Below are 16,969 nucleotides of genomic sequence, written 5' to 3'. Positions count from 1 at the left end.
TTATTACTTATTAAATGTTTATAGATATAAATTCTGTACTAAAGTAAATCCGTACTAAATTATAATTCTAATATAATTACAATTCTAACTAAATTATAATACAATACAATTATAATTCTGTACTAAAGTAACTTAAAAAAAAAAAAAGAAAAGAAAGAAAACAATACAAATGAACTTATTACTTATTAAATGTTTATAGATATAAATTCTGTACTAAAATAAATCTGTACTAAATTATAATTCTAATATAATTACGATTCTAACTAAATTATAACATAATACAATATACTTCTGTGCTAAAGTAACTTGAAAAAAAAAGAAAAAAAACAATACAAATGAACTTATTACTTATTAAATGTTTATAGATATAAATTCTGTACTAAAGTAAATCCGTACTAAATTATAATTCTAATATAATTACAGTCCTGACTAAATTATAATACAATACAATTATAATTCTGTACTAAAGTAACTTAAAAATAAAAAAACAATACAAATGAACTTATTACACAACCCAATAATTCGATTTGTTCAAACACACGATGAATTTCTCATATCTGCTAGAAAAAAAAAAAAAAAAAAAAAAAATGGAAGAAACGGCAACAACTGACAATTGAACTGGGAAAGATCTCACAAACGCGTGGTCTGAGAAAAAAAAAGAAAAACGCGTGGCGCGGCGGGTAACGCGAATCCATAGAAACCGGCGAAGTGGGTCGGCTTCCCGGGAACTCGATTATTGAAAAATTAAGAGGCCGCAACCTCAGGCGAACCTCACGGTTCCGCGGTCTCGAGCGTGTGCACGCTCGATGTCCGACGCCGTTTCATGGAATCGCGATTGTCTTCGTCCCGCGATTGCGCCACACACCGTTCGAAACACACACAGACACCGGAGAGACAGGAACGGTGTTGGTACACCCACGGAACGGCCGTGGATTTTATTGTCCCGGATCGAGGAGCCGGCTGTTGGCGGCTTGCGGTTCGTCCGAACGCAAATTACTTACGCCTCGGCTCGGCTCGGCGGCCGTGCCGTGGGAGACGAGATCGAGGCACGTCGAGAATCTCCGATCGATAGCGTAAGACGGCGGTGCGGCCGCGGGAAAACCGAAACCCCAGAGAGCTGCCAGCTAACTGTCCGGCGATCCTAAAACCATTCGTTCCTTTCCACAGACGAAGTTTCCACGTTGGCGAAATAGTTTTCGGACGTAAAGTCGGACCATTTGACCGGGGACGTGTTGGACGTTTCGATGAAATTATTTGCGGACAAGATTTCAATCTAATGTGTGTCAAAATTCTAAATCAGATGAAAATATCTCGGTGGAAATTAGTTTTTGGCTTATCATCTAGCGATTTCAATGTGTTGTTTACGTGCTAAGGTTCTGAGTGGAAATAATTGGTAGAAATCCATATATTTCTGACTAGTTTTTGAACTGGACACAACGAGTGTTTAATTGCACGATTTGCATCGGTTTGTAGCAATTTCGAAAATTGAAATTATTTGCGGAGAAGATTCTATTGTTGCATGGATTACCTACGTGTTTTCATTTCGCTCGATTCTTCGTAACTCTGTCAGTAACGTGGCTCGCTTTTAACCTCTCGATCAAGATTATTACTTAAATGTCATCCTCCGTGACATCTGTATAATTATTATAATAACAAGCTTTAAAAGAGCCGGGTAATCTCTTCATTACTTCGAGATTGTCACTTGGCGAGAACAAATATTTTCCAATTAACCGCTCTTAAAAATTCTAAACGGACAACTTGCACGATGGTAACAAGTACCCTCATCTGAAACATTATTATTATTAACAGTTCTTGTCCTAATCAAATCTGATTAAGTATTAATTAAATCCAGGATAGTTTTCTTTCTTGTATAGTCATAATATAGAAACTCAATGAGATCAAACATAATTCTTAACCTAGATACAAAGTTAGAAGAAAAGAAGAAAAACAAATTGATACGTATTTAAGAAATAATTTACGAAATAATTCATAAAATTGTTCCTCAATTCTTAATAATAATTAATTTAAATTAACAAATTTAAAAGTCGTCTTATAAACATGAATATCCATATAATATAATAATTATGATACGTATGTGTTTGAGAATGTCCACAATTAAATTTGATCTTTATCCATCACTCGTATATACGTAATAACGCAGTAAATAGTTGACTAGGTTTCAATGTTTATAATACTTCCTTCAGGGTTAAAAATATAAACGAAAAATTCTCTTGAACATGCTCATAAACGTATGCTCCACCCAATCCTCGACCGAAGCACGTCACGCGTCCATCCAAGGACTTTCGTTCGCATTCGCATACCCTAGATGAGAGCGGTATTTCGATCGATTCCAGGATCACGAGGTCGCCTTCCATAGGTATCCTCCCATGCCGTGTCCACGTGACAGCTAAATATGTGTTTCTCCGTTGAAACAAACGTGACAAATAGAGATGGGATCAAATTCAACATGTACTTTGCGAATCCGAATCAAACTCGATATCTAAATTTCGTTCCGCGAGTTCCAAATATTATATATAATATTAAAATTATATAATATTAATATTATAATATTTATATATATATATATATATATATATATATATATATATATATATATACTCGAAACTACAGTAAAAATGTTTCAGTTCAAATGAAAAATTTTTGGCACGTCAAAATCCATTTGTAACATTTGGGGATTCATTGAGTTGAAAGTATTGTATTGTTAATTGTACACAGTTTAGTACTGTCTTCTTTCTTAATTGTCAGGTTAAGTTGCAGTGCAAATTTGGAATATTATGGAATATTATAAATTTGGAATTATTTAAGTAAAATAAAGATACAGAAGAAAGAATGCAACATTTGAAAATTCGGGATTTCGTATGAGCGTCAGGCGCATGCGTGTTAGACGCACACGCGTTCGGCGCATGCGCATCAGATCCATGCGCACTAGACGTACGCGCATCAGACGCATGCGCACTAGACGCACGCGCATCGGACGCATGCGCATTAGACAGATTCATATCCACCCGCCAATATATTTAAAATTGAACATTCAAAAATGTCGCATTTAGAAATATGTTTCCTTTTTGACCTGAGAAGATCTATTCGACAGTATTCGAAATTCAAATACATTGGGTATAGAAATGAATTCGATGCCTCAGCACTGAATTTCAAAGTACATAACAAAGTATATAATTGTCACATTTATAAAAACACACATTACTGCAGATCATTAAAACACACGGCACGTTCTATTTTAATTCTCAATTAAATTAAAGATATTTTAATAATTCAGAGACGTGTCATCCAATGTTAATTGAAACCGAAAATTCAAAAGAATTTGAACGAAAGCTGCCGATCGTTGGATTGGATCCCAACGCAAAGCCAAATTACAGACAAATACCAATCAGCACCGAATTCATCTCCATACTTGGAAAAAAAAATTCCACTGAAAATATCTGTAAAAGGGTAGAAAGGCGAACGATTCGTATCTACTTGTGAGATACTCGATCCCATCTCTAGCCGGCGTTCGGTTTCGCAAGGCGTGTGCACACGGTGCTCGCGCGCGCTGCCTGCCTGTCAGACCGACCGAGCGCACGGCTCTCCTATCTGTGTCAGGTCTCGTGTTGCAACTGCAGAAGGTCGACCGGTGTACGCGTCGCGGAGAGCACGGCCAATTGATACCGGCCGCAATTTTGTCCGGCACGGTGTAGGACGACCGGCACGACCGACTTGCACGCGCATACCGCCGCGCTACCACCGGCGCAAAAACTCTGCCGCTGATGTAACCGAGAAATTCCGACCGTACCGCGGGCGAGAGGCCATTCGGCGATCCGCTTCACCGAATCTAAGCTACGGAAGAACATCGCCACACGTTCCATCGATTAATCGAGAGAGACCGCGGTGAAATTATCCATGGCAGCGATAATACATCCTCGCTGCAGCTCGTTTAAAAGACTGGAAACATGAAATGCTACTTTGTGGCGGTGGTTGATACTATTTTCATTCGCCGAGATCGCAAGTGTCTAGGAATAATAAATTATTTAAGTTCCATTCCAAGTTTTAGCCAATCCTCGATTAAATGAACGCTTTGCTGGTTGAATTCACTTATTTGAATTTAGATAATGTGATTTGATAGTTTTCCCATGTATCAAATTTCTACGCAACTTGAAAACTCGCTGGCGTTTGTCGAATCTCGATCGCGTTTCAGAAGAGAAACTTGTTCAAAAATTAGCATCATGTAGATACTGTAATATATCCAGTTTTATAAATCGTAGAGAACAGAGAGAATCAGTGGCGTAGGAAGCCGCTGCAGCTCCGAAACGCGAGACTCGGAAGTCACGACTCGAGCTTGGCGATGTCCAGATTCGCGGACCAGCTATTGACCAGCTACTTCAACACGTTCCGTACCGCACGTGTGTACCGTTTTTGGTGCTCGTTGAACTTTCCACTCGTGCAGGCGAACGCTTTCAGCGTATGTAAAACAAGCGGTGACAAGCACCAACGGTGGTGGTACAATGCGACTTGAATGGAATGTCGTGCGGAAGAAACGCGATACGGAACCTGTTAACCACCGCGGCTAATGTTACCTTTCTGACTTTCTTCTCTTTTCGTCTATCTTTCCGTTACTATTTCCGTTTGTTTGACATTTTTAATTACACCAAGTAGCCCTATTTCAAATTATCGAACAAAGATAATAAACGATAAGCGGCAGTACAACGCCATCTTTCTCAGTAAAACTGCATCTATCTCGTTGAACTGTCAAATAAAAATATTCGAAAACATGAGCTACATATAGTGTAATTGATAAATGATAAGAGGCACAACGTCTTTCTCGGTAACGTCTATCTCACTGACCTACCAATATCATCGAATAAAGATCTTTGAAAACACGAATTACGTCTAATGTAATTAATAAGCGATAAGAGTCAACGCGACACTACGGTTCCCTCGGTAGTGTTGTTACCTGTCTCTTGGCAACTAGCAAGGTAATGAATGATAAGGGGTCAACGCGACGCCACTTCCCTCAGATCTTCCATCAGTATCGTCGAACGAAAATTTTTCAACGCACGAATTACACGTATACGTCGTTAACAAACGATAAGAGCGAACGCGATACGTACTTCGTTTCGCGCGAGCATCGTCGAATAAAAATCTTGGAAAACCACGAACCACGTGAGACTGCTAATCAATCACCTTGAGCCGCCTTGATTAAGTTGTAAATATCACCTCGCCACTCGATACACCGATATCACCGCGAACATCGGGACCAAGCTCGCGCTCATCTATCAAGATCCTTTAAAAAGATCCCCGGCGTTTCTCGTATGCACACAAGCCATATTTCAGGCTCATTAATCTTCAAACGGATAGAGGAGCGATCGTAGGAGCTGGACGAAACAATTAAAAAAGGCACGCGCGTCAGAAAACCACGCGAATTGATAGTCCAGATCGCGAATAAAAGGTGAATCCATTAACCCATTTGCCGCGATACTCTCGCCGCGATAAATCTTCCCGCCTACCAGCGTCGCGTGAATTGTGCAATCCTCTCGCGCTCTCGAGAAGAGGGGAGGGGAAAAAAAAGGAGAACCGGGAAGGAGAAAGAAAAGGAAAGGAAGAAGGGAGAAGAAAAAGAGGATCATTGACACGAATAGCCTGGCCTTTGAAAAACGCACATGGCCGCGTATGATTTGCCATTCACGTTCGCTCTGATCATGAGAAAACGCGACACCCACCGGCCAGCGACGTGCGTTATCAAGCACGTCGAATCGCTGCTCGAATATCCGCGGTCAACGTGGAAAAACACCGCCTGCCACATGTTCTCACTTTCGAGATAATATCGCGGGTTCTTAACATCAATTCCTCTCATTAGCCACGTTTCCCCTGTTCACGATATTTTCTTTTTTTATATTTTATTATATTTTATATTTTATATTTTATATTTTATATTTTATATTTTATATTTTATATTTTATACTTTATATTTTATATTTTATATTTTACAATTTATATTTTTATATTTTATTATCTGCGTTGTACGAAACATTGGGGAACTGTTGCGAATTATATCCGAAGTTTCTATATTTTGCAATTTATATTTTTATATTTTCGAATTATATCCGAATTATATTTTTATCCGAAATTATATTTTTATATTTTCGAATTATATCCGAAGTTTCTATATTTTACAATTTATATTTTATTATCTGCGTTATACGAAACATTGGGGAACTGTCGCGAATTATATCCAAAGTTTCTAGATTTTCTCGAATAAAAAACTCCGTTAATAATTTCACGAACTGTTTCACTTTTAGATTTTCTCAAAATTCTTCTATTGTAAAAGATTCAAGAGAAATTATTGCATTACAAAATATTTGGACTGGTTGAAATAACCAAGATCTTCGAGACTTTCGAGACTGTCATGATTTTCATTTACTCGAATTTCGAGAAAATCGTCTGGGAAGAGGTGAAATTCAATGTATTCATCGGCATCCATCATCGTCGTTCGTTTCTTTGCTCGTTCAAGCAAGAACAACGAGACATCGTCCTCTCGAGAGGGTTCTACCGTTACGATCCTCCCGCGCATTCCTCTCGTAATCGCGCGATCGAACGATCGGATAGCTAGGCCACCGCCGGCTTCTGCTTTTAATAATCGGTGGAATTTATTGGCTAACGTATCTTCATCGTTGAGCTACAGCTTCGACTTCGAGCGGCGCGCGGTTATTTTAAGAATCTTTCATTAAAAATTTAATATAATTCCGAAGTCTCGTAGGTGATTCTGAGTCCGTTTCCGATTCCGAGTGGTGTATTCGTCGACAGTTTTCTTTTTTTTTTTTTTTTTTAGTTTCTGGTACGTTTTAGAGTTTCTCATACGAAGGATGAAGAAGGAATTTGGTGAAATAACAATCTATCGTTTGAAAAAATTGAAAAAGGTTATTACAAAAAAAATATAAAAGGTAAAGGAATTGCTATAAGAAAGTTTCAAGTGAAACCAATCTCTCAGTGAAAGATTTATAAACAATTTATTACATTCAGGCTCGATGCTCGAACACTTTAGTCAGCAATTGTAAATAGGATTTTGTATGAATTCTATCCTTGTATAAGTTATATATGCACACGACATAGTGAAACTAAAATCAAGTTTTAATTTGTATTTCATCTCGAAGCAGTGAACTATCATAAGTCAGAGAATTCGTAGCAATATGCGTCGAACTATTTTAACGGCTCATCCCATGCTATCAGTAATAAGCATAACCAGTTACGTGGCTCGATCGATCAAGCAACCTCCCAACAAGAGTAATTCGTTTTAGAATTTTAATTAATTCAATCTCTCGCCGCGGCCTGTCCCGGCTTTCACGATCGCATCCCGCGATTAAAATTCGCCGACATCCGGGAAATACGAGTCGGGCAAATTTTTAACAGGCACCAATTCAAATTGCTTGCCTCTGCCCCGATCCTCTATTCCCGCAATTAAAATTGGCGACACATCAAACAACTTGTCGCTTAGTCAATCCGAATAGGAAAACATGGCTCCCCAGTTGTAAAAATCGTTTGAAATATGCTGCGTTATAATTTCAGACTGGTTATAATATTATAATTGTTATACGTTGGTAGCTAAAATTATTTGTGCACGCAAAAGTATTTGTGCACTCATCACAGATTTATTGTATTAGAAAAAATATTTATTTATATTAGAAAAAATATACGTAAACGTTGTAAAGTATTATACAATATATAATATATAATATTGTATAACACACAATATATAATATAATATACAATATACAATTTATATAATATACAATATTATATTTGTATAACATATATTATATTTATATAATTATACAATATATAATATTGTATAACATTGTATAATAATATTATATAATATAATACAATAATAATTTTTTACTACTTTATTATAATTATATATTTTATTTTTATATAAAATTTGTATAGATACACAACGTGAATAGCCACCTAACAGTGAAAACAGTGAATGTTGAAACTTACTATTAACGTAGTGGATAATTAACTATTCAAAGGCTTTAAATCTACGATCTCTGCAAAACACATTCTTGAATTAAATATTTTGCAATTTATATATTTATACACACGTAAGTGTAAATCGTTATAAATTACTATAATACTACAACATTATAGTAATTTATAATTATAATAATATTACATATAATTATGATATTCATAATGATATTACAGTATTATGTATAATATACATGTTTCAAAATCGAGCCAATATTTCATCAACATAATCAATTACGATTATTAATTCGCATTGCAATTCAAGCATGAAACACGTTCGTGAAAATGATACAAAATATATCGACGAACCACTGTACACACAAATTTTTACATCCTCCAAGACAAACACATATATCACATAACCACTTTATTTCCCTTTACACAAATCAATTCGATCATTTCATTGGCAAACGAAGCAATGACTCGTGCGTTCGAGAAGTTATTAGAAATTTTAAACCCCTCGCGGGATCACGTAGTGTCATGGTGTTGCAAGATCGCAAACGAGGAGAAGTCGTTCGTCTGCATCGGACTTAAATCACACGAGTGGAGGAGAGGCAGAGACGGAGGTATCCTGAGGTCGCAGGTACTAATGAACAATGTCCTCTGGCTTTCTCTCTCTTCGTCGGCCGTCTATCTTCTCTCTTTCTCCCCGTCTCACCTACGCATGGGCCGCCCCACTTCCGCCGGATGTACCCTGATAAATGGGAATCTCGGCGAGTGCGCGGCCAGTCGGCCGTATACACCTACGACAGAGTGTGTACCGCGCCGAATGAGAAACAAGCCGGGAGCGGTGCTCGTCTTCGAGGCCGGCAACAAGAAGCAGAAAGAGAAAAATGAGGGAACGAGCTCTCTTTCTCTCTTTCTCTCTCTCTCTCTCTCTGTCTGTTGGCGCACACCACGGTGCCATTCCGTAGCATTGGTCAAAAGGAAGCGTCCAGTTAACGCGTTGTCCGTATTTGGAATTGCAGTTTCAAACTTTTCGATATTTGGAATATCTTCGATAGAAAGAGAGAGAACGAGAGAAGTTTAGTTTATATTCATGATAGTGCATTTATTAGGTAAATTAATTCCGTTTTTCTTCGATAAACTTGCCGTATATTCAGCAGTTTTGCATCATTCAGGAAATGGCCTTTCTTTTAAATCAACAAGGCGTTGCAGAACAAGTTATTCTCGCAATCGTTCAGTAATTATTCAAGTTCTTCGTATTTTTAATTTTCATATCGACCGCAAAGGACACCGAATTAATTTCTCTAGTATATAACGTAGTTTATAATAGTAGGTATGAAAAGATATATTTGCAAGTGTATGTGAATCCCTGAAAACTCCATCTTTTTTTTTTTTTTGTTTCCTTTCGTATATATGTGTATATATTCATGAATTACTTATAGTTTTTAAATATTACAATAAGTATTATATTTTGAATTAAATTTGTGTTAAATCAGATATATTAACTAAATACAAAATAATATTAAACACGTGTAATAAATATATAATACATTAAGAATAAAAAATGCAAACGAAACGAATAAAACTCCTGACCAACAACAAAATCAACATTTTTAAATAGAAACTCATAAACTTGCATTCATCTTTCATTTCGACCGTTTCTTTGCGCTTTCAAATTACTGTGTTACGAACTACTACAATGTGTATATCTAGTACACAAACGGGACACGACGAACATACAAACCCCCTCTCAAATATTCCCGACCTCGTCGCAGCCCAATAAAGAGTGCTAAAAATATTCACTTCGTAACGACGGGATTAATTATACCGTGACGAAGGCCAATAAAAGAAAAGTCGAATGTCCAGTTGACTCTCTCGTTCGGCAGACAGTTTGCCGCGTCACCGAGTGTAAACCGTATCAGCTGCCAGATAACTCGCTAGAGGATCGTGCACCGAAATCGTTGACCCGTTTCCCGTTTAAATCACGCGCGTTCCTCGGCGTTAAGAAAAGAAAAGGAGAAAGAGAAAAAATGGGCAGCCGGTTTCAGTACCGGTCCACCGGTCCGTCAAAACGCTGAAAATAGAATGACCACTGACGAGCGATACCTACGACAAGATGACGGCGCAGCATCTCTCTTCCTGCGGCTAATGTAGCGGTTTCCACGCGCTCGCAGCCCGAGATCTGTATTTGTCGTGTGTATTAACGACGTGACAAACGCGCCAGCGCTGTCCGGTTGTTCGAACAACTTTGTCTCGCTGCAACGAGAGGAAGGAGGAGGAACTGGAATATTATTTAAGTATATTTCCTTAATGGCTAGAGAAATTGACTTCTACATCGTTTCGTCGCTTACTAGTTTACATTGCATTTACTCCTGTATTGAAATTGCACTAGAGATAATCTGAAGTGAATTACTCTTGACTAGTAAAATACTTTTGAACAAGATTCGATTCGAGAACCAATCAAACGATTGACCAAAATGACCAATTCATAAATTTCGTGGATACGAAACAGCGTGTATCCCCAGAGATTGAAATACAGGAATGAAAGTTCGCTCTGCAACATTTTACTTTGCCCTGATGGAAATTTTATAGCCGAATAGTTGCAGCGTTAAGCCGAAGCCTGTCAGAGGCAGAACGTCGAAGACGTTCCTTTCTGTGAAAGAAGGCTGCGCGATACGACACTCGCGGGAGATCTTCAAAGAAGAAGAAGAAAAAAATAGGACCTGTTGGAACGAAATTGTTCGTTGGATCACAGACCTGGAACAAGGAGAAAGAAATGGTCGAGAGCGAAGAGAGACAGACAGACAGGGAGGTGCACACGGTCAGGGAGATACGGTTGGAACATTTGTTTAGTTGGCTGCAATTAAGCCACTTGGCGGCAATTGTTTGTCGCTCAGCAGAGAATTCCGCTCCCACCGTGCGGATACGCGGTCATAAAGCGCGAGTGAGCGCTCGCCTTGTGTTGTACCAACTCGTCACCAACACGGCAATTCCAGACGATAAAGCCGAGCGAGTTTGCCGGGGTTAGGGGTCAATCGGGTCCAGTAGCCGGTGTTCGACCAATCAGCGTGTGGCAAACGGGCCGGACACACTCGGCAAGAGGATCGGCTCGCACGATCGTCTTCTGTCTTCGGCTTCGCCGTGAAGACCAGCGCCGATGAATTGCACGCCGATGTCACGCGACCAACAACGCCCTGTCTCACTGCGGACTTTCATTCGCTCGATGTGATCGTTGGATCGACTGATTGCTTCGATTAGAGCTTAGAACTTCGAGCCTAGATACATAGGAAAGCTGTTCAAATTCGAAGTTTGGGCAACGGGCGTTCAAATTCAAGCAGACGTTCGTAATAAACGAATACTTTGTTCACTTGCGTGTACACTGATATTCAAATTAATGTAGAAATAAGTTTGAAGTTCCTTTGCATATTGCTACTTGCTTCTTCAGCACAATTTACTTTAAAGTATACAAATGTACCCAAACGAAATACCCAGATAATCAAATTTCCAATCGAATTCATCGCCTAACCCAAACCTTCTCTTTCGTCAGCGAAGAGGCGACTGTTCAATCAACGACTCTGGCGAAACGACTCGAAACGCGAGCGAATTTTCGCGCGTCAGGTCCGCTCGTAAATCGTTGACGGAAGCTCGCGCGACGGTTTGTGCCAGCCGTCTCGAGCGATCTCGTCCGGGCAGCCTCTCCGAGGAATAAAAGAAATTGGACCATTAGAACCAGAGAATCAGTCGACCGGTTGATTTAGTTAAGTTTGCCGTGTGGCTGGACCGTGGGCTCTTTGGATAATGGGCAAATGATCGTGGCCTACCGGTGATTTCAGGGCCGTGTGTTTTGACTGGGGTGAAGCACCTATCGGCGATTCTCTCCCTTTCTCTCTCTCTCTCTCTCGTTCTCTCTATCTATTTATCTTTCCATCCCTGTCGAGCGGCTCTCAATTTCGGCTCATTTGCCTACCAAATCCGCCGGCCTATAAATACACGGCTACTCCTACGGTGAACGGGGTCTCAAGGTCATCGGTAATTACCTCACCCAATGACGCTACGCCCTTGTACCAGCGTTCCTCTTTCTCCTTTTCCACGCTCCGTTCGATTTTTATCGCTCCCGGCAAGTGCATTCGGTCGGGCCTTTGTTAAATTCCCTTTCGTTGCGCTTAATCGCCGCGATAAAACTTCTTGCGGTGCTTGTTGCGGAGCATTCTTCGTCTACTTTCGTTTCTCTCTGTCTTTTTTTTCGGCTGAATCGAGTAAGGGAAAAATGATCTGACGATCGCGCTAACGATAATACCTTTTGACTCTTGGTAAAACTTGCGTGACAGTCAACTTGTTAATAGGGAGTTAGAAAATAATATTCTGTCGACATGGTTTATTTAAAAATTTGCCTAAACTAAGAAACCGAAACTTTTAAATATTTCATAGATTATTCAATGTTCACAATGTCCAAGCAATTTTCGAGTGAAACTCTTACCAATAATATTTTGATATTCTCTACTAAAATAACACCATTTCTAATACTAATAAACTAATTAACAAATTGCATCAATGAGACTATTAGAAAGAAATATGAAATCTTTCAACATTATCAACACTCTTGCATCAACTTCATTTCGCTAAAAAATATTTTTAATTGCAATTGACTCTCTTTTTATATTCATTAAAAATTACAATTCAGTCAATTCTATATCCCCAGTAATATTCTTTATAAATCTTCGGTAATATTAATCGTAAAGATAATTAATCAAATTAGTAGAGATTCTTCAATTCTCTCATAATTTCGTTAAGTTGTATTTTATCGAAGAGCGTTCGTACATGTATTTTCGAGCGACGTGGTGTGGGTACAGTTGCGTCTTCTGTTGGAAACGGTCCATCTTTTTGCCATTGTGCGTTAGCACTCGACGATGGCTTGCAGGTGTATCCTCTTCGGTTGCCTTCTCTCTTCTTTCCCGTTACGGTGGCACATCGGATCCATTGGCAGAACATTTTAGTCTCTCGGCTTTTTCAAGACGGTCCTTTCAAGAGGATGCAGGTCGCTCTGGTCTTTCTTTAGAGAGAGAAACGGATGATTCATTCACGAGTTTGGTAAGTATAAACGTCGAGAGGAATTGGATGTCACGCGAAATTATCGAAGGCTCATTTATTGGACGCGCGTGGCTTTTGCAGATTTAATTGAAAATTATTCAATGACAAATAAATAAATTTGGATACGCTGTGCCATATTAACAGTCAGTTGTTTCTTGGATGATCTTTCCAGTTAAAAACTACTCGACATGATGGATATTATGCGTGTTGTACAGAATATCTTGAAATTTCGTTAACACTATAACGAAACTTTACTAGCCTCATTTTATTGGTAAAATTTAATAAACTAATCTGAAAATGCGTATAACAGTTGCGACATATTGTTACGCAATAATAAATTAAACTACAGCATGAATAATCGCCTCAGTGTGTAATAAGTATGTATTAAGTATGCATTAATACAGTAATAAATTATTGATATCGAAGTATGATACGTTAATTTTTCAATTCGTGAAATCTCGGCCAAGTTTATGTACATTTATTTAGATTTATTTCAATCTTAGCAGTCGAGTCCTCGCCATAGTGTCAACGGAATGTCAAAATATTTTATGTAACGTACAATCTGTGTTTTATATTCATACTCAATACTCTAATTACTAGGCTTCTAGATTTTATTTCAAACACGACCAATAAAATCGTGATGCTCCAATCTGACTGCAACGTCACTGAAATTTTATATTTACATTTAATTGTAGCTGTTCCTGGTAATCTTGAAATTTCTACACATTTCTGTTTCAAACTCGACCAACAAAACGGCAATGTTCTACTTTCGTTACAATATCTAAAACTGTCAAAAAAATTATATAACCTACATATTTGTGCTTTATAATTACTCAACGCGCGACTGCAATTTATTATACGAGATTCGTTTCGAACTCGGTATAATTATTACAGTGACGCCTCGCTATGTACAAAATTTCAAGATCCACATAATATGCGATCCATGTAATAAAATTTCATATCCATATAATATACAATATCCATATATAAGTAGTTAGTAGTTTTTTAGTAGTTGTATTATAATATAGTATTAGTATAGTATATATAATATAATATATATTATATATATGATAGTATATATTTATTATAATATATTAGTAGTTATAATTATAACTACTAATATAATATAATTAATATAATATAATATAACTAATATAATTATATAATTAATAATACTACTACTAATATAATTAATATAATATAATACTAATATAATTATATAATTAATAATACTACTACTAATATAATATAATTAATATAATATAATACTAATATAATTAATTAATATAATATAATTATAATATATCTATATATAGTTATAATATATTTATAACATATAATACATAATATATAATATTATTATATATAATATATAATATTATTAATATTATAATATTATGTATAATATATATTACACAATATTATATAATATATAATATCGTACAATGTACAATATATACACAATAATGTACCATATATACAATATCCATGTAATAACGTGTTACACGTGTCGTCGAAAGTGTCCGAATATTTTCGTGAGCAGCCGTGGACGCATCTACAGTGTTTCTGGCTGTCCAAGGATACACCGATCCGTCGCTCGCGCCCGTTTCGGAGCGTGTTGGTCGCCGTTGCCGCTGCAAGAGAGCTGGAAACAGGGAGAGGACGCGGGAGAGCACGCGAGAAGGAGAAACGCGAGGAACGGCGCTGGCCTGACGTCATCGAGAACGAATGCCTCGCCGAGAGCGGCGTCGTTCAGGTTGCGTCAGGGGCAAGGAGGGGGGAGGCGGGGGGGGGGGGGCAGGGAGATCCGTGATGATGGTCGGAGCTCCTCTGATCTGGTAAGCGTACGCGGAGTAGGAGGAGAGGACGACGGGGTCACCGTCGTCGGGATAACCTCGCACGTGTGCGGCCCAAAAAAAGAAAGGCCAAGAAGGGTAGACGACGGCGACGCCGGAGGCGAGGCTCCAGCCTCGTCGACGGGAAAGTCACACGAAGAGGCGAGGAGGACGCCACGGGCGGAAAAATAACAGGTCGCGAGGCGCAACGTCGGGCCGATCGCGCCGGCTAATCGCGTCGGCCAGGTGATAACTACGCCGCGGACGATGTTTACGTAACATTCTTTTTCTTTTCTTTTTTTCACTCTCTCTCTCTCTCTCTCTCTCTCTCTCTCTCTCTCTCTCTTCTCGAATTATACGGGCAAAATGCACGATTTATAAATAGAAATTTCTTGCCTGGAGCAACTCCCTCCTCTATTTTGAATACCTCATGCAATCTGTGAAACAACAAAATGGAATATTTTGTATATATATATTTTGTAGTGTACAATGAGGACGATTGAATTTATTATATTCTATTTTTGGATGTTGCGCGTGTCTATGTAATTTCGAGTTTTACAAGAGGAATAGGTTATTAGGTAAAGTTGTATATCCATTGCAAATGTTAATTAATGTATATATATATATATATATATATATATATATATATATATTATGTATTGGTTATTTGAAATAATTAATTGTTACTTATTACTTATTGTTATAATAATTATTATTAGATGAAGTTATTAGCAGTTTACTCCAATTACAAATTAGGGAACTAATAATTGTCACAAATGGATATTTGCGAGAATTATATTGTAGTCTGTCATTATTATGCTGCATTGCGTTATATTATATGAACGAAGAATGTAATTGTGAGATTCAAGTGAAAATTTGTTCCAGTCATTAAATATTACATTAAGTACTTTATCCTGAATGCATATTACTATGTTCTTTTCTTTTTCAATATTTCTAAATTTCCGATGAATGCATAAATATCCGCAGTTACAAATGATTCATCTTGTAACAGTGCATGAATAGTTACCCCAATAGTTACAAGCGTGCACAAGCAATAAAAATAATAAGAAGTAATAAATACAGGAGATTAAATAGATATGCATATGTTTTATATGTATATCTACGTAATTACCAAAATACGCAATGTTATATAGAGAGTTATGTTTCCCAAAAATGCATAAACATCCGCTATGTAGCGATAACGAGCGCTTCCGCTGGCGTGCTGGAACAGCACTGTGGACGTGAAAAATTTTCCATTCGAAGTGAGAAGGAGCTAGTTGCCAGGTTCGTGAAAGGAAACGTTTCAGAATAATTGCAAGAAGCATCCTCTTTCAGCAAAACTAAACACTCAATTACATTCTTTTTTCTACACGCGCTCCCTAAATTTCATGCCCCCCAAATACCTTCAAAATTAACGAAGTTGTGGGAAATTTTGCGAGTTGAAATTGGCTGACTGACTTTTACTGTTTTAAAGATATATTTGAATCAAATATTCTTATTATAAATACATATATATGTAAAGTATTCAATTACTTTCTTCCTATCTTTCTTCGAAATGAAGTTGATCGTTTTTTCAAGTTTTATAATAATTACGAGTAAATCTATTATAAGCCAGCAGTAAATAAGGGAAACTAGAGTTTCCTATTATTGTTAAAGTAATGTTTAAAAAGCTGTGCTATTTTCTATTACTGTTTTGCACGATGAAAATCTCAGAATGTTTCTAATTTATTAAAGTACTATAACTACTATAAGAAATATTATGTTTCACTATTGAAAATATTCAGAGACGTTTTTTCTTGAAACTGACTTTTATCACTGAAACTCTCTCCACACCCAACAGCAGAATTGAAAAAGTTATATTAATGTAATTTAATGGATTGTATAAATGTCCTTAGAAGGACGTTTTCGAGTTTTCATTTCCCACTGCGCTCACTAACTAGCTACATAAGAACTAAATACTAAAAAAAATAGAACTAAAAAAAAGAACTAAATTCTAAAAAAAAAAGAACTAAACTCTTGCTCGAGACTAACTTTCCCTCAAAAAAAAAAAAAAAAAAAAG

At 37.4% G+C, this 16,969-nt stretch overlaps 1 protein-coding gene across 4 annotated transcripts in view; it reads right to left on the bottom strand.

The window, feature by feature from the left end:
* The window catches only part of LOC122530115 (nucleolar protein 4-like), a 178,072-nt gene that overhangs the window by 65,657 nt on the left and 95,446 nt on the right, over positions 1 to 16,969 (bottom strand). The window contains exon 1 of one of the 4 annotated variants that reach the window (XM_043656789.1): positions 5,124 to 5,156. The exons of the other annotated variants lie outside the window; for them this stretch is intronic. Coding sequence (XP_043512724.1) covers positions 5,124 to 5,141 — 18 coding nt within the window. The 5' untranslated portion in view covers positions 5,142 to 5,156. Of the gene's footprint in view, positions 1 to 5,123; positions 5,157 to 16,969 lie in introns of those variants that run through there. 4 annotated transcript variants of the gene reach the window in all.

The sequence above is a fragment of the Frieseomelitta varia genome, unplaced genomic scaffold (assembly GCF_011392965.1).
Source record: "Frieseomelitta varia isolate USP_RPSP 00005682 unplaced genomic scaffold, Fvar_1.2 scaffold_328, whole genome shotgun sequence".
Classification (NCBI taxonomy): domain Eukaryota; kingdom Metazoa; phylum Arthropoda; class Insecta; order Hymenoptera; family Apidae; genus Frieseomelitta; species Frieseomelitta varia.
This window is presented reverse-complemented; position numbering and strand designations above follow the sequence as displayed.